A 16,843-nucleotide genomic window follows, 5' to 3' on the forward strand; every position below is an offset into this window, starting at 1 on the left:
AGCTCCCTCTTTTTATCTAATTTTTATTCTCGTACTTTTTTAGAGCAGGGGAGGGGCGGAGGGAGAGGACCCCAAGCAGACCCCGTGCTGAGCGGGGAGCCTGTTGCAGGGCTCGACCTTGGGACGCTGAACTCGTGACCTGCGCCGAAACCAAGAGTCAGATGCTTAACTGAGCTGCTTAGGCGCCCGTTTCATTTTTAAGTTTTATTTATCTCACTGTTGTACGTACGCTTCCTAGATCTACAAGTCTACAAAGTGCAATGACATGCGCCAAACCGGTTACTGCCCGCGCGGTCCGTTCTGCGCTTTCGCACACGTGGAGAGTAAGTGCCCGACGCCTGACAGCTCGCGGCCCCTGCCAGGCTCCCCGCCCGTCTGGAGCGAGAGGGGGCCAGCTGCTCCCCGACCTGCCCCGTATGGTCCCCTGGCTCCGGGCTGCCCCAGCCGGAGGCCCCCCACCCCGTAGGGCTTGGCTTCTGGTTCAGCAGGAGGGTTGCAAACTCATTTGTGTTTTAGCCATGGAGGGGCGGGGGCTAGTCTTGTTGAAATTTCCTGTGCTTTTCTGGCTCTCGAGTCGTCGAGAACCGAGCTCACGCTCTCCCAGGGCTCAGTGCCGTCCCGTCCCTGGTCGCTGGGGAAGACTGTTGTCACCAGGCCTCCGCCCTGGCGTGGGGGCTCCTGGAGCCAGGCCACCCTGCACGTGGTCTGTTTCCAGCCAGCGGTCGTGCAAAGCCCACAGCCTCCCTTTCTTGACAGAGAGCTTCGGGATGGCCAACGGCTGGGCCTGCCGTGACCTGGCCTCTGCCGCTGCCAGCAGCTCCACGGCCAGCAGCGGCCAGCCCGCACACGTAAGTGGACAGCACCCCGAGGAGGGCCGTGCGGGGGGGCGCTTGGGGACGCAGACAGAGGCGATCTCTGGGCGACGTGCTAGCAGGGTCCCCCCGTGGGGTGGGCGGCTCCTTCTGTCACAGCCTGGCCGGCTTCAGCCTCGATGGGCCGACCCAGCTGTGCCACTTGCCAGACACGCACGCTCCGGCCATTCAGGAAACATTCATCAGGCTGAGCCTCCAGAAGGGCCCGAGTCCCTGGCGGACGCCTCACGGCGGGGGGGCAGGTCCCTCCATAGAGGCCGGGACATGGGCCCCACGGTGGGGGCTGGGGGCTCAGGTTTGGGCGCTCGCTTCGGTGGGCGGATGGCGCCCCTGCCCCCGGGCCTTGCCGGGGGGGGGGGGGGGGGGGAAGGGCTGCGTGTCTGCTCTCGCTGTTGGCGCAGGAGGGCAGGCGGCTCGGGTGTCGGTACCTGCCTTGTGCTTTTTTTAACAAGAGAAGTTAGGAAAGACGAGAGGAACCTGGGTGGGATTTCCTTGCGAGGAGCCAGGTCACTGTTTGTCTTGCGCGGGGGGCGGCCGTGGCTGCGCTCCAGGTGGGTCAGCGCGCTGCGGCCCCTGTGCGTGGGCACTTGCGTCCGAGCCCAAGTGGTGGAGCCTGAAGACCGGAGGGTCGAGTCCCCGCAGTCCTGGGTGTGACGCACGGGTGCCCCACCTGATTCCCCTCGCCCCGTGCTGATAGCACACGGGCACCCCCCAGCCCCCTGCGTGGCCCAGGCCCCACGCCCTTGAGCCCCCTTCGCGCCCATCCAGGCATCCCCTGGGGAGACTGAGTGGAGGAGTTTCCCACCACCGGTTGGCCAGCAGCCTCGCCAGGCCCTCCCTGCCTCCTCTTGGTGGCTTCCGGGGGACCGCGGCAGCTGTGGGCTCAGGTGGTGGTCCGAGGGCCACTGGCTTGGCCTCCCTGAGAGCCTGGGCTGAAGGCGGGTGCTGGGGGGTGGCGCCCGGTGAGACCGGCTGCACGGGAGCCCCAGGCTCTGGGGGGACGGTGCCGGGACAGGGCGCCCGTGCCTGCAGACGAGGCCTGGTAAGGGCGTTCCTTATGTTTTTAAAACTCTTCTGCAATTTAGAGACTCAGCTCTCTAGGGTGCGGGGTGGGTGCTGGGGCCTGGGCGAGCCCCCGGCAGGGTGGGGAGCCGGCGGTTGCACAAGCTGGCGACGGGCTGAGTCCCTCGCTGCGGAAAGCTTACCCTTGTGTCACTTCATCTTAATTAAAGATTAAAAATGAGCTGGCGAGCGCTGTCCTGTGGGCTGAGTCTGAGTTCTGGGCCCCGTGTAGGGACCATCTTGCTGGCGCCCCAGCGGCACCACCATTGGCTGCTGGGTCTCAACCGGACGAGCACACGGACATAGCCAAGAGCCCTGGCTTCGCCTCTCTGGGGTCTCCTGCTGCAGTGGCCCCGGGGGTGGGGGCCTGGCGGGGTTGCGGCCATGTAGGTAGCCCCTGGCCCGCCCCAGGGTACCAGGTCAGGATGAGGGCGTGCCGAATGGGTGCCGTGCGGGGGGCTGCTCCGCCTCTGCCTCCTAAGCAACATCCTCTGGAAGGATCAGCAGCAAGCCCCAGATCTCGGTCCATGTGAGCGTGTTTCCTGCTCCCTCCTGTGCACTGTGAACGGAGTCTGTACACTGAGGGCCTCTGCGTCATCCTTAGACTCGCCCCTGCCTCCTGACCCCATCGTTGTGTCGCCCACACCCGAGGAGGAGCCCCCGGGGTCCCGTCATGTGTAGATGTGGTCCTGGGTTCGAGGACTCCGTCTGGGATTGGAATCTCTGGTTTACGAGAGGGGGAGGGACGTGGCGTCTCCACCACAGGCTCCCCGTCCGCCCGGAGCACACATGTGCTACTGTCCCTCGACAGGACGACGTGTGAAACTGTGGGAAACGTACACGTTGGTCTCAGACCCCAGCTCCTGGCACAGCTCCTGAAGCCCTTGTGATTTTGGGGGTGATAGAAACATGTTTTGAGGAAGTGACTGGGTGGGCTCCTCGTGGCCCCTGGATGGGGGCCGGGCACTGGGAAGGTCAAGGCGTGGTTAGAGGCGTGGGACTGTCTGCCGCCCCGCGTGGCCCACAGGGCCGGGGGGCAGGAAGGGGCTGGACGTGGAGTTAGCAGGGCGAGCCCCTGTGAGGAGCCCCCAAGTGCGGGCCGGTGACACCTGGGGCCGGGGCTCCTCTGGACCTCACCCGCTACATCTCCGGCCCTCTGTGCTCTTTGCCGTATAGTTTGTTACATGATGAATCAGTGAACGTAAGTGAGCGCTTTCCTGTCTCGTGAGCTGTTCTAGAAGGTGGCTGAACCCGCGGAGAGCAGAGGCCGGTCAGAAGCACGGGGGACAGGCGGGTGGGGGCTGAGGTGGGGCCGTCTCTGTGGAGCTGGCCCTGCAGGGGGGCCGGGGAGGGGGCCGTGGGGGCCGGGGGGGGTGGATGCGCCGTGGGGTTCCCCACGGGGAGCCGTGTGTTCCCAAGGCAAGCAGAGTGGTTTCAGGATAACCTTGCTTTCTTCCCGGTATCACTCCACCTGGTCAGGTCAGTGACCGCGGAGGCCCTCACCCCCCTGCAGGGGGCAGGTCGCTCCTGGAGGAGAGATGCGGGGGGGCCCACAAATACCATGTTGGCCTCCAGGGCTGAGCCCGTGGCCACGTGTCCTATAGTAGAAAAGGGCCCGGTCAACGCCTGCGTGGACGCCGTCTTCCTCCGCACTGGTGATCACTGCAGGTTCTTTTCCAAATTCAGAAACTAAAAAAGGAAAGAAAAAGAGCCAAGATACTCTGAGCCACTGCTGCACATTGACTTACTGCAAAACTAGTGAAAATCACAACACTCTTAAGATCTGAAGGCAGAGTCTGGTCTGCGGGTTTTTTTTTTTTTTTTTAAGATTTTATTTATTGATTCATGAGAGAGACAGAGAGAGAGGCAGAGACATAGGCAGAGGGAGAAGCAGGCTCCATGCAGGGAGCCCGATGTGGGACTCGATCCCGGGACCCCGGGGTCACGCCCTGAGCCAGGGGCAGAAGCCCAGCCGCTGAGCCCCCGGGCGCCCCTGGCCTGCGGGTTTCGTGTGTGAGCTGGGGGAGTGCTGGTCTGGAGCTCCGTGAGCAAAGCCTGCCCTGGGCAGTTTCCCTGGCAGGTGGCTCATCCGACACAGGATTTCTATACGTGTGGGGCAGAGAAAACGTCTCCCACTGCCCTGGGGTGCAGCCTGGGCCCCTGTGCATTAGTGATCAGAGGGAAACAGGAGAGGAGGGTCGTTTCCCACATGGAAGGCTTCCTGGAGAGGGAGGCAAGACCCAACGAAGCAGTCGGACCTGGCGGCCTAATGTCCTTCTAAGGAAGAGCAAATGGAGAAGCCCCAAGATGAGAGAAGAGGGGCTTGTTTCCAGGGAGGACGCCTGGCCGGTAGACACGGGGAGGGCATGGTGTCGGGTGAGGGTGATCTCGTGGGCCCGTACGTGCACATGAGCCGTGTGCTGCCTGTTGGGGGGTGGGGAGAGCTTGGCCTCACTCTTCCCAAGACCTGTGCCAGCTCCCGGGGCTCGGCCTGACGAGCCGTGGGCTCGGGGGGTGCAGAGCTCCTGCTCTCGGCCCCGCGACCGGCCCGGAGGCCGGCAAGCAGGGGTGACAGGTGGTCCAGACCTGACGGAGGGTAGTGACTTGAATGCCTCTTCCATCCCCGGATTTGCTCACGGGCAAGGGAAGCTCCGGTCTCTGCATTTGCAGCCCCGCTGCCTGCTTCCCACGCTGCTGCTTTCTCTGTTGCAGGCGAAGAGGAGAGAGTCCCTTGCCGAGGGCAGCCACAGGGCCGGGGAGCAGGACAGCAAGCAGGTACTGGCCTCGAGGCCCCCGTGGCGCGGCGGGGCGGCCCTGGCGCTGGGACCCACACGCGTTCCCTCTAGACCCAGAGCCGCCAGCTTGTTGTCCTTTGTGGCGTCGTTACAGTTTCACTTCTGTTCTTCTCATGCTCGGCTGTTGCACATTCTTTTGTTTTCACATTCAAAAACTATTTGGCTTGCACTGTGGGAGCCATGACACCAGGTCCTCTCCGCGCGTCCCCGGGGGCTGCCTGCCCACGGCCACCAATGCCCTCACTCCCAGGGCTCCGAGGTGCCCGCTGCTGCGAGTCCTCCCCCTGGCCCTGCGCTGTCTCGTCTGGTGACCCGCCGCCGGGTCTGTGCACATCTCCCTTTGCCTGAGGACTCGAGTCACTGGGTAGGATTGGTCGCCGCTGCTCTAGGACCCAGGACCCGGGTGCTTCCCCGTCCCCGTAAGACGGCACAGTTTGAGCATTAGCGTGGCTGCAGCCGGCGTCCCCCTTTGGCCAGCCCGTTGCCCCGTCTCTCGCCTCTGCTGTGGCCTTTACCCGTAATGCCCTGCGGGCCAGGCGCCCGGCCCCCAGCTGCCCTAGTTCCCTCGGCGCCCCGCCCCCCCCAGGCCCCCAAGAGGACTCGTGAAGTGTTCAGGACAAGTGGTACAGGTTCCTCTCCCAGGAGCTTTGGAATTGGCAGAAATGGAGTTGAAAGTAGAAACGCGACTTAGTTATTTTCTGATGTGTCCTGGAGGTTAGGATGGCCGAGCTGTTCCTTAAGAGCCCGAAGCGGGAAGCGTCGGAAGGGGAGTGGCCAGTACTCCGGGGGCCAGCCCCTGCCAGGTCCAGACACCGCTGGAGAGGCCTTGTGGGTGCGCGGGCCTCCCCGGGGACATCGCGCTGGCGCGCCGCCCAGGGTGTCCTCATGCGTGTCAGCGGCCAGGAGCCGAGCCCCGGCTCACCCAGAGCCAGCCTCTGGGGGGAAGGGAGCACCCAAGGGGGCAGGTAGGAAAGCCAGCCTGGGGCTCCCCTGGCCAGCGGGGTGGCTGACAGTATTTCCCTGGGACCCTCAGCTTCAAAGGCCACATGGCTGGAGGCTGGTGTGGCGATGCCCTGGGGACACCCTGGGGATGCTGTCCTTACCTCCGGGCACCTGTTGTGTGCCGTGGCCGGGGGATGGCGCCAGGCCCTCCATCCCCGTAGGCTCGGGAGGGCCCGGCAGGTGTCGCCAGCCTTCAGGATGATGCGTCACCCGACGTCTTCGAGGGACGGTCCCGGCGCTGGGACGGGGCAGGTGGAGCCACAGCAGGCTCCGCTGGGGGGGGTGGCTGGCTGGGCAGTGTGTGCACCTGGGACCAGGCAGCCCAGCGGAGGTGGCGAGGGGGACCCTCTCTGCCTTGGGACTCCGTTCCAGTGAGTGTAAAACAGCCTGCACGGTGGCGGGGCACAGTGGCCTGCCGGGGTCCCTGCGTGCCGCGGGACGGGGGGCTGCCCCTGGGCTCCTCTTGAGCTAGGCCAGCGCCTGGACAGTCATGTGGAAGAACCGCCCTGTGCTGCGTTCCTCTCTCTCCCAAAACATCATTTTTTTTTTTTTTAATTTTTGAGGAGATTTCCACTGGTGCTGACAAACCAGTAGGAACCCCACCCCCCTTACGGTTGGTCTCGTAGCCCCTGCCCCCAGGGAACTCCTGTCTCCATTTGAAGCAAAAACCAGACGCTGCACACATCCCCTTAGCAGGATGTCTAGCGCCCAGTGGCACGGTGACCCCGGTCGCGCCTCCGCCACGGCCGCGTGGACAGCCTGAGTCCGGCCCGCGGAACTGTTGCCGGGCCTCTTCCCCAGGGACAGTGCTGTCCGCACACCACCCCCGGACCGTGCTGGTTCTGATCCGCTATCAGCTGCCCCGCGCCCTCTGTTTACCTTTCTCAGGTAACGGGCTCATGCAGTCATCTTCCTGTTTGCAGGAGCGGCGTTGGCTCTCTGCCTGTCCCTTTTAGGGGAATTTTTTTTTTTTTTTTTTTTACTATCATGTTTGCTCTTGAAACCCATTTTGTTTTTTCTTTTCCTTAAGAGTTTATTGAGATAGAGCGTGAGAGAGAGAGAGAACGAGACAGGCAGAGGCAGAGGGAGAAGCAGGCTCCCGCTGGGGGCCCAATGCAAGACTCGATCCCGGGACCCCGGGGTCACATCCTGGGCCAAAGCCGGACCCTTAGTCAGCTGAGCCCCCCAGGCGCCCCTAGGAAACCATTTCTGCAGAGCAGCTCCCGGAGACGATCCTTCCTAGGTGTGTTGGTTTCTGTCCCTGGACGATCAGCAGCTAGTGGGTCTGCCCGTCCGGGTTGTCGCGACCGCCTGCCCTCCAGGCCCCCCCAAACCATGCAGAGGAGCCGAACCTCTTTATGTTTTGCTTTGGGGACAGACAGTAGCCAACCATCCCGTCCGTGAGGCTTCAGGCACCCATCCCCCCGTGTCCTCGTCACTTGCTGTTCTCTCATCTGCTCACTTTGCTTGTGTGTCTTTGCGCAGAACCACCTCACCGTGTCAGCAGCGGCTCACCCGCTCGCCCCCAGCCTGGGGTCCAGCGTGGCGTCCAGCCTGGCGTCCAGTGCCGGCTCCGGCAGCTCCTCCCCGACCGCCCTGCCCGCCCTCCCAGTCTGGGTGCACCCGCTCGAGCCCCCGGGTGGTACTGCCGAGCCCACCCCAGGTAGGTTTAACAGCCCCTGCCTGTCACCCCGACTCCTCTCCGCACCGCGTTGTGTCTTTCCAGGACGTGCTGCAGAAAGCTCCTTGTAGAAAAGCCAGGTGTGTTTGCTCACCTGTCCCCTCACTGGGCCGCCTGGGGTCTGGAAGCCCGCCCCCCACCTCTCTGGGAGCGGCAGGCCGCAGCGGGGCCAGGAGCCCGTGGGCCAAGGCAGGAGTGGAAGGAGTGCGGGATGAGGCCGGCCGCAGGCAGGGCCACTGCTGAGCGCCCCTTAGCTGCTGGGAGTCATTGAGGGTTTGGGGGGACTGGTGACCAGGGGAATGGAGCCAGGCCGGAGGGAGGGGGGACGGGCGGAGGGCTGGAGGGGGTACCCCTGCCGTGCCCTGCAGGTCCCCAGGCCCTTGGCCACGTCTGGGTGGTCGTGTGAATGGCTGCGCCCGTGGAGGGCCTGCATCCCTGCCCCGGTACAGGGAGGCCCGGCAGGAGCGCTGTTGGTGCCACTTTCGTGGTCTTTGTCTGGGGTTGGCTGGGAAGGTGTGGCCGTGGGCAGGACAAGGAAGCCGCTCCTGGGCGAGGCCTGCTCAGCTCCAGAGCTGTCGTCCTGGCGCTCGGGTCCTGGGGTACCCCCTCTGTTTTGCCTTCTCTGGAGGTGGGTGTGGGCTCTGCCCCTGTGTATCCGTGTCAGGGCACCACTCCCCCACCAGAGCTGGCCAGGTGGCCGCATTCGAGGTGGCCTGTACCTACCCAGAGCCAAACATCCTCGGGCGGCCACCAGGGAAGCATAGTCACGCTGCCTGCCGTGAGGCCCATGCTGAGACGCAGGGTGGCACCAGCCCCGGCGAGGGTGGACAGGGTCTATTTCCAGTGGCTGTGTAGACAGCAAACCCTTCCGTTGAGAGGGCCATAGAGCCAGTGTCGTCACTCCTGCCGCCTGAGGGATGCCTGGCGGTGGGGGGGCGCGATCCTGCTCCCGAGTCCCGGCTGACTCCTGGGGCCCTTCCACGTGTGCGGCGTTCTCTGCTCCCGGCGCGGCCTGGCCTTCCTGCCCCGTGCTCACTCTGAGTCGGTTCTTCTAGAACATTGGAGACTTTCTGTGGCCGCGTGGGTCTTCCCACAGCCCTGGCGCTGCTGCGTGGGCTCCACTGTGGAGCTGCTTTGTGTGCCCAAGAACTCTAGAATGGAGCTTGCTCTGGGGTGTAGGGGGGAGCCCCGATGTCCTTGCTTTGCCGGGCACAAACCTGTGGCCTCCATGGGTGTGCTCCGGTGTGTTGTGGGAATCCCGTCTGTGGGAGTGAGAAGGCTGGCAGCCGGCCCCACTCGGGCCCTGCCTGAGACAGGGGAGCTGGTTCAGGTGTCGGGTACTTCATCGGGAGGATCCGTGTGTGTTTAAGTGAAAACACACACGCGTACTTTACCTTGACGTGGAGCTGGGCTTGAACGAGGTATCCCTCCTGAGCCACGAGGTCTGAGGGGAGCACGTGGTTCTGCATGGATTCAGGTCACCACCGGTGGGCGTGAGGACTCAGCCGGGCAGAGACCCCGAGGCCAGGGCCAAGGCATGAGGGCCCATGGCCAGTGTGTGCGCTTACATCCGAAAAGCAGCAGTAGGTGGCCACAGCCAGTCTGGCCACCAAGCAGGTTCTCTGCCCTCTCAGGAGTTGGGTACTTAGGAAGGAACCACGGTGTGTACGGTGTGTCTGGAGGCAGCTCCCAGAGAACGTTACACCCAAGGCCTTTGGAGATCGCACACACCTGGCTGAGCACAGGGTGGGCGGGCGTGCGGGGCAGGTGCGCGCTGCAGCCCTGTTTCCACTCGGGAGGGAGCCGGAAAGCCATTGCTATGCAGGGCATGTTTGACTTTACTGTTTTGGGTCTTATGTGTAAAACACAAAGGTTTTAAAAAGAAAACTTATTCTCTTACTCTAAAGGCAGTAATAGTAGGATTTAAGCATAACAGGAGAGTCATTAGGAAATGAAATCCCTGCCCCTAAACAGGTGACACCACACGGGCTCTGCTCACCTGAGTGAAGCGCTCAGTGCACCTCTGCTTGGAAAGGGGGCCTCGGGGCACATGCGGGGGCTCCAGGGCGGTGGCTCCAGGGTGGGCCATCCTGCCATCAGGGGGTCCTCCGCCTGTCTGCCTGTGTCACTGAGCATCTTGCAGTTTCTGCTCTCATGGACCTAAATGGTCCCTGAACCAGCCCCCCAGAGGTGACAAGCTTAACCCCTTTTCAGAGTCCACGTAGCCTGTTTGCAGATGATACAGTTTGTTGCTGCTGCCGCTGCCACAATTATGAGCCGCTGGCATCCGTGGGACCCTCCGTGCTCTCTGACCCCCTCTGAGATGGCGCGTAGAGTCATAGCCCAGTAATACGGGCCGTTAGGACTCCCCAGGACTGCCTTGTGCCCCGGGACGGCCCCAGCCAGCTGCCTTTCTGCTGCTGAGCCGCCCTACCCACTGCGGCTGGGGGCTGCAGTGTAGACCCGTGCTTCCTTCCTCCAGTGTGGCTCAGGTTACCTCCTTACCGACACACTGCGTGGGAAGAATGAGTAAACTCTGCAATAAATAGGTGCTGTTCCCAGAGTCATTGTGTAGTTAATGGATCCAGGGCAATCATTTCAGGGCCATTTGGCAGATTTCCTTTCCTTCCACTTCACATGAGCAGGTTGCAGGTTAAAAAAGGGACCGTAGGGATAGTCCCCTGCGGAGCTCATGGCCCGGAGCGGCTGGGGGTGAAGGGCGGGAGAGCCTTCCAGACGGGCTGTGGGGGACGGAGGGCCTGGCGCCGGGGCTGTGGGCAGGTGGCTCGCAGTGCCCTCAAGGGCAGAGGTAGTCGTGGCCTGTCATCCTGACCATGGGCTGCCCGGGGCCCTCCCTTCTTTCCCTGAGCCTCCGCGCGCATCTGGACCACGCCGCCGCCAGGAGGTCGGAGGGGCAGGTGCGGGTGTCGGCAGGTGCGCGCCCCCCCGGGGACCCACACGCGGGCCTCGGAGGACTCCGGCCGGCGGGTCCCCCCCGCCCCCACCCCTGCACCTGCAACTGCCGAAGGGTTGCGTCACCCGGGGGCGGGTCGAAGGGTTACGTCACCCGGGGCGGGGCGGAGGGTTACGTCACCCGGGGGCGGGGCTGGCGCGGGGCGGGTCAAGGGGTTACGTCACGCGGGGGCGGGGGCGGCGCGGGGCGGGCGGGGCGCGGGCTGCATTTGAATCAGCGGCGGCGGCGGCGCGGTGGACGGTGAGTCAGCATCCGCAGCCCCGCGCCGCCCGGCTGTGGGTCGCGGTCATGCGGACCCGGCTGTGCACCCCGGGCGAGGTGAGAGCCCACCCCCTCTGGACGCGCCTCCCCAGGTGCGCCGTACCCCCAGGTCCCCAGGTGCCAGTCTCCCCAGGTGAGGTGCGTCTTCCTCCCCTCGCCCCCCCCAGGTGCACTTGCCCTCGTGTCCAGGTGGTCCTCGCACCCGTTCAGGTTGCCCGCGGCCGGGCCAGGTGTGCCAGGCAGGGGGCCGGTACCCGGCTCCTCGGAGGCTGTGCGGGGATGTGATGCAGACGTGCCCTTTGTGGAGCCTGCTTTGCAGAGGCGCCCGCCGGTTTCCTGCGTGGGCCCGAGCCGGGGGCTCAGGGGCCCGCATCGCCGCGCGGGGGGGTCTGTGGCTCCGTAGCGAGGACGGGTTCCCGCCTTGTCCTGCCCGGGGATGGTCGCCTGCGCCGTCGGGAACCAGGCCGGTGGGTGAGTGGGCTTGCCAGGTGCTGCTGGTGCGCCCTGCGCCTGGGGAGGACGGTCCTCCGGGGCCTTCGCTGGGGGGCATCCCGGCCGCAGGGCTGCCCCGTCCCGGCCTTGGATTCTCTGCACCATGCGTGTTGTCCCCGTGTGTCCCTTGACCCCGGAGGACTGAGTGGCGCCGAATGTGCTGTGTCACGTCGGGATCTGGGGACTGCCAGGGTCGTTACTCAGCAGCTATCCGCTAATTTCTCACGAACATCTGGGCGGTTCCTGGGAGTTGGACGAGGCGGGTCCTGGGGCAGATGGCACAGCTTGCGTAATTGGGCTCCAGATTTTGAGTGTTAAAGTCCTTTCTTTTAAAAGTCGGCTCTTCTGAGAAAATGTCCTGGAAAACCTGGGTCTGACTCAGCAGGGAGGTGGAGTAGGCAGGGTCGACCTCCCAGAGTAGCCAGTGCGCCCTGCACGCCGGTGCTGTCGGGGAGGGCGGCCCTGTGCGACCCCTCTGCTCCTGAGGCTGGGGGAGGGGCGTCTCTGCTGAGTCACGGGGTGGGGGTGGGGGACCCGCACAAGAAGAAGCTTTTCCAGGTGAGAAAAGGCTCCCGTTTCAGCGTGTTTTCCCAGATTTATCAGTTCATGTGTGCTTCTGTTATTCAGAAAGTGTTTTCTACAACTTTGTCGAGTTTCAAGCACATCGCCTCTAACTGGTCCTGAGGGGCCGAAGGTTGAGTCTGAAGGTTAAGGCCACACCCTGAGGCCTGGCTGACCTGGGGACCCCAGGTTGAGAAGGCGTGTGGGCCAGCACCCCAGGAGTGGGGTTGGGCTGCCCCCGCTTTGGCCACAGCGGAGTGTGGGAAGGAGGGGGCAGGGCACGTGGGGGGGGTCAGTGCTTGCTTTTAGCAGATGCGTGTGCACGCAGGCGGGTGCCCTGAGTCTGGGCTGGAGCACACCCGGGGTTTGGGGCTGAGCAGAAGCTCTCCCGGCACAGGACAAGGACCCAGGCTGCAGGGAGACAAAGGAGGAGGGGGAGGCGGCGTCGGCTGGAGCGGCCACCAGGGGGTGGGTGGGTGGGGGGCAACTTCTGTCTGGGAGGTAGGGCTCCTGGCGGGGGCCCAGCATGGGGGGCCCAGCATTGTAGAAGGGTTACTCCTGGGATCACGCTGCTGGGGGCTGAGGGGCAGCCTGCAGAGATCACGGAGCTTGGGGCCCTCCCCGCTGCGGGTTCAGGGGCAGGGGCGGGGGGGCTCCCGCTGGCCTTCTGGGTCGGCGGGCCTCTGACTCCCCAGAGTTTGAGAAGCCTCTGATGCTGGGCCTTTCCCTGTTGTGCTGGGGGCCGTTGGTGGGTGAGGGTTAGGGCTGCTGCAGCCCAGCGTGTTGGGGCCTTGGAGGGGCCGCCAGGCTCCCCAGGGAGGGCAGGGGGCATGGGTGCGGGGCTGGAGGGCTTGGCAGTAGTTTGGGGGAGGTGGAGACAGGATGGCAAGAAGGGGGATGGGCCGCAAGGGGTGGGTATGGGTGTGGGGCCTCGGCACGGGCGGTGTCTTCCCTGAGCCGGGGAAGTTCTATCGGCCCAGGGTCCCAAAGTTCTGAGGTCCCAGTGAAGCACAGGGCACCTGGGAGGGTGGGGTGTGCTGTCCACTGCTTCCCTTCTCATGGGCAGGATTCCGTGTGTCAAAGGGTATGTCTCCACTGTAACTGCCCCATCCGGGGACGTAACTTTATCGGGAACAAGTCTTTGCAGGTGCTGTGGGGGTAAAACGAGGTCATTGGGATGGGCCCTAACCCAGCGGGGTGTGTCTGTAAGGAGAAGGTGACTTGGCACAGATGCGGAGGGGCGGCCGGAGGCGGGGGGCCGCGGGGTGCCGGCAGCAGAGCAGCAAGGTGCAGGCGCCCCCCGCCCCCCAGGGTCCACACAGTGAGAGTGGATTTGCCGGGCCGCCTCCTGTGCTGCATGGTTCCAGCGTCCCCACAAGGCAGACGCCTGGCCCTGGGTGCTGGGCACGAGCTGCCCGCGGGTGGGCGGGAAGTACCCACTGAAGGCCCAGAAGCATGGGCTGGGGCCACCCAGGGAAAGGGGCTGCTGCGCAGGCCTGTCACCCTGGGCGCGGGGCTGCTGGTGGTGCTGCTGCCTCCAGAGGACCAGGCCCGCCTCGCACTCGCAGCTCCTTGGCTGCCTTGGTCTTCAGAGTGACGGGGGTGGCAGGGTTGGGGGGGTGGCGGCCACCACCTCGCACGTACATCTCGTTTCTGGATGGGACCTTCGAGAGTCCCTAAAACCTTGGAGGAGCGTTTCCCCGGAGCGGGCAGGTCCGAGGCCAGGGCGATGGGCGGGGAGGCGGGCTGGCCTTGGTGGTTCCCCAAGTTCTCCTGTGGCCGAATCCGATTCCCTGCTCCCGGCCACACCTGCCGAGCGGGCGCAGCTCCCTCCCTGGTATCCCCGACCCCGCGCCCACGTGTCCCCTTCACATGCCGCAGAGGCCCGAGCCGGGGGGCCTCCGGAACGGAATGTGAGCCCACGTGCTGGAACTTAGCATTCGGCCACCACCCAGGGGAGGCGCAGCGTGTGTGGGCTCGGTGGGCTTCACGGGCTGAGTGGCGCCCAGCACCCCTGGGGACAGGGAGGGATGGTGCGGCCAGGCCCCCCATGGGGCCAGAGGGCAGGTCTGCTCTACACCCACCCGCTCCATGCGCTTGGCCTGCCCGCCCCAGGGACGTCTCTTCGCCCCCACACCCAGCCGTGTTTCCCTGGCAATTATGGTAAAGGCCTCTCATTTCAGAGGACAGCCCGTTTCCTGCAGCACCGGCAGGTCGGCTTTCGCTCCTGGACCCTAAAGCGGGGGTTTGAAGCGCCCCGATTGGCCTGCTCAGCTGCTGGTCTGACACACCCAGGGGCCCCAGGGCGGGGTGTGGCCAGAGATGAGCAAAGGTCCTGCAAGGGTCTTTCTGACTGGTGTCACTCTACAGACGCTGCACTAGGCAGCTGGGGGCAGGGCAGAGGCACGAGGCCAGGGAAGCCCGGCTCACGCACGGGACAAGCAGGCCTGCACAGGGCCCCACGGTGCACCCAGTCCTGGGGACGGGGGCTGCTTTGTGACCTCTGGAGATGGAGCCTGATGCGCCTGGCCGGCATGCTGGGGATAAGGCTTGGCCACTCAGGGAAGGCCCACCTGCCTCAGGGAGGCGCGCATCGGGGATGGCAGCGTGGGGCCGAGCAGTGTGGGGCTGAGCTCCTTGCCCTGCCTCCAGCGCCGCCTGGGCCTCTGCAGACCCTGGGCGGGAAGACCGCGCCCCAAGCTGGGCCCTGTTCTCTGGCCTCTCCTTCCCTGAGTGAACTGCTATGCAGCTGCTGGAATAGGAAAGCTTGGGGGGCCGAGGGGGCAGCGTAGGGTGGGGTCAGGGTGAAGGAGGGGCTTGGGAGGAACCCTGGGGAGCTGGGGAGCCGACGCTGTTCATGCCTCTGCTTCCCTGACAGACCGGCCTGGCGTGGACCAGGGTCCCAGACACTCACGGTGCCACGGGCCGCGGTTGGGGGAGCAGCTCATCTCCCCCCTGGGACCGGGCCCTGGTGTGGCCCTGCTCTCACTCATGGCCGTTTCACCAGGTTTTGCACTAGAGCTTCATCTCCGGGACGGCAGCCTCACAGCCCTAGACAAAGAGCTGGATGAGCATGACAGCGGCGACCCAGGCCCGACAGGTAGGGGTGCGGAGCCCCGGGAGAGCCCTGCGGAGCACCGGGGGTGGGTTCCCGCGGCTGCTGCCACCCCTCACCCCCGCGTGAACCTCCGTCTCAGCACCGGTCTCTGCAGACACCTGGGCACGACCACCACGGCCCTGGCCGAGGAGCCGCTCCAAGCTCCACGTGGGCCCACGTGCAACCCTGGAATGTTTTCTTCCTCAAGTTCATCTCTTCTGATGTCCAGGGGGCATGGCCGCCTCTGATGTCCAGGGGGCATGGTCATCTCTTCTGATGGGCAGGGGGCGTGACATCCCTTCTGGTGTCCAGGGGACAGGGCTCTGGCCAGAGTCCTTGGTGGCCTGGCCCCGCCCCCGCCCATTCAGCATCCTCCCCTCCGCAGGTCCGAGGTCGCTGGGGGGCTCGGAGCCCGTCACCATCCCGGGCGGCCTGCCCCGCTCCCCATCCTTGCACTCGTCCTCGTCACTGTCCACCTCCCCGCTCAGCTCGCTGTCGCAGTCCCTGTCGGGGCCGCTCGTGTCCTCCACCATGACGCCCCCCCAGCAGCCGCCCACCCTCAAGTCCGAGCCCGGAGCGCTGGGCTCGTCGGCCGCGTCCTACTCCCTGGGTGAGTGGGCGCGGGTGGGACGGGGGTGCCCGGGCTGGGGACCCGCCATGTCCTCCGACACGAGGCACAGCGACGGACAGGATGGGGACAGCGCTAGCTCTGCCTTTAATTTTCCATCGGGAAACGTTATCTTCGGTAGCTCCTTGGGCTTTAGAAGAGTGTCTTTTAAGTATCGTTTTGCTCCCTGCGCCTCTGGCCAGCTCTTGGCTCTCCGGCGCAGACTGTGCAGCTAGGAGGGCTTCGGGCGGGGTAGGTCGCCGCCGCCCGCCAGTTGCTTGGGGTACGGTGACAGCTCTGACCTCGTTTCCGCTTTAATCCGGGCGGAAGGATCAGGGAAGGATGGAGGAAGGATCAGAGAAAGATGAGGGAAGTATGGGGGGAAGCATGGAAGGATCGGGGGAGAGATGAGGGAAGGATGGGGGGGAAGGATCAGGAAAGGATGGGGCAGGCGTCAGCACCGTGGTGACCGCCCCCACCCCCCCACCCCAGGGCTGAACGGCGTCCCCGGGAGCATCTGGGACTTTGTCTCCGGCAGCTTCTCTCCCAGCCCGACCCCGATCCTGAACCCCGGCCCTGCCCCTTCGTCAGGCGCGAGCCCCAGCGGTGCGGAGCTGGCCCGGGTCAGGCGGCAGCTGGACGAGGCCAAGAGGAAGATCCGGCAATGGGAGGAGTCCTGGCAGCAGGTGAAGCAGGTGAGCGCGGCGGGGGGGACACCCGTGCGCCCGCGGGGGGAGGCCCCCCTTGCCCGCCTGCTGCAGCCCCCCCGGGTTTCAGGCGTGTGACGCGTGGCAGCGGGAGGCCAAGGAGGCGAAGGAGCGGGCCCTGGCGGCGGACAGTGCGCGGCGGCTGGCACTGCAGAAGAAGGAGGAGGTGGAGGCGCAGTTCCAGCGGCTGCAGGAGGAGCTGGAGGGCCGCGGGCTGTGCACCGCGCTGGCGGGGCTGCGGCGCTGTGCAGACCTGGGCACCGTGCCCCTCCCGAAGCTGCACTCCCTGCAGAGTCAGCTGCGCCTGGATCTGGAGGCCGTGGATGGGGTGAGTGCGGGTGCCACCTGGCCCCCCTCTGCCCACCGGGCACCCTGCCAGCCGCCCCCGCCCCCGCAGGGAGGCCGCCCCGGGGTCCCTGGTGGGTGCTCTGCCTGCTGCCCCCGTTGCCCTTCCTGCCCCCGCTGCAGCCCCCTCTCACGCGGGGCCTGTCGTTAGAACCTGGGGGCGTCTGGAAGGCTCGTAGGCCCCCCACACTCTCCTGCAGGGGCCTAGCCTCTGAGCCGCAGACTGCGGGCGTGGGTTGATGTCGGGCTGCAGCCCGTGGGGCGGGGCAGAAGCCCCTGCTGCCTGGCCGCCCTCCCCTCCCCTCCCCTCCCCTGCCCTCCCCTCCCCCCCCCCCCCGCGGCAGCCCTGCCCACGCCCGTGGCCACGGGGACCCCTGGGACGCAGAG

The 16,843-nt window shown here is 65.4% G+C and overlaps 1 protein-coding gene across 8 annotated transcripts in view; it reads left to right on the forward strand.

Moving 5' to 3' along the window:
• UNKL (unk like zinc finger) overlaps positions 1 to 16,843 on the forward strand; it is a 29,657-nt gene that overhangs the window by 10,537 nt on the left and 2,277 nt on the right. For 2 of the 8 annotated variants that reach the window (XM_025417067.3, XM_025417069.3), the window contains exons 7-14: positions 239 to 323; positions 757 to 848; positions 4,647 to 4,709; positions 7,217 to 7,394; positions 14,708 to 14,800; positions 15,183 to 15,407; positions 15,897 to 16,099; positions 16,182 to 16,439. In XM_025417067.3, coding sequence (XP_025272852.1) covers positions 239 to 323; positions 757 to 848; positions 4,647 to 4,709; positions 7,217 to 7,394; positions 14,708 to 14,800; positions 15,183 to 15,407; positions 15,897 to 16,099; positions 16,182 to 16,439 — 1,197 coding nt within the window. Of the gene's footprint in view, positions 1 to 238; positions 324 to 756; positions 849 to 4,646; positions 4,710 to 7,216; positions 7,395 to 10,566; positions 10,781 to 10,812; positions 11,119 to 14,707; positions 14,801 to 15,182; positions 15,408 to 15,896; positions 16,100 to 16,181; positions 16,444 to 16,843 lie in introns of those variants that run through there. The other 6 variants (XM_049111539.1, XM_035717315.2, XM_025417068.3 and 3 more) reach the window with 6 other exon arrangements.

Source organism: Canis lupus, chromosome 6 (assembly GCF_003254725.2).
Source record: "Canis lupus dingo isolate Sandy chromosome 6, ASM325472v2, whole genome shotgun sequence".
NCBI classification, from domain to species: domain Eukaryota; kingdom Metazoa; phylum Chordata; class Mammalia; order Carnivora; family Canidae; genus Canis; species Canis lupus.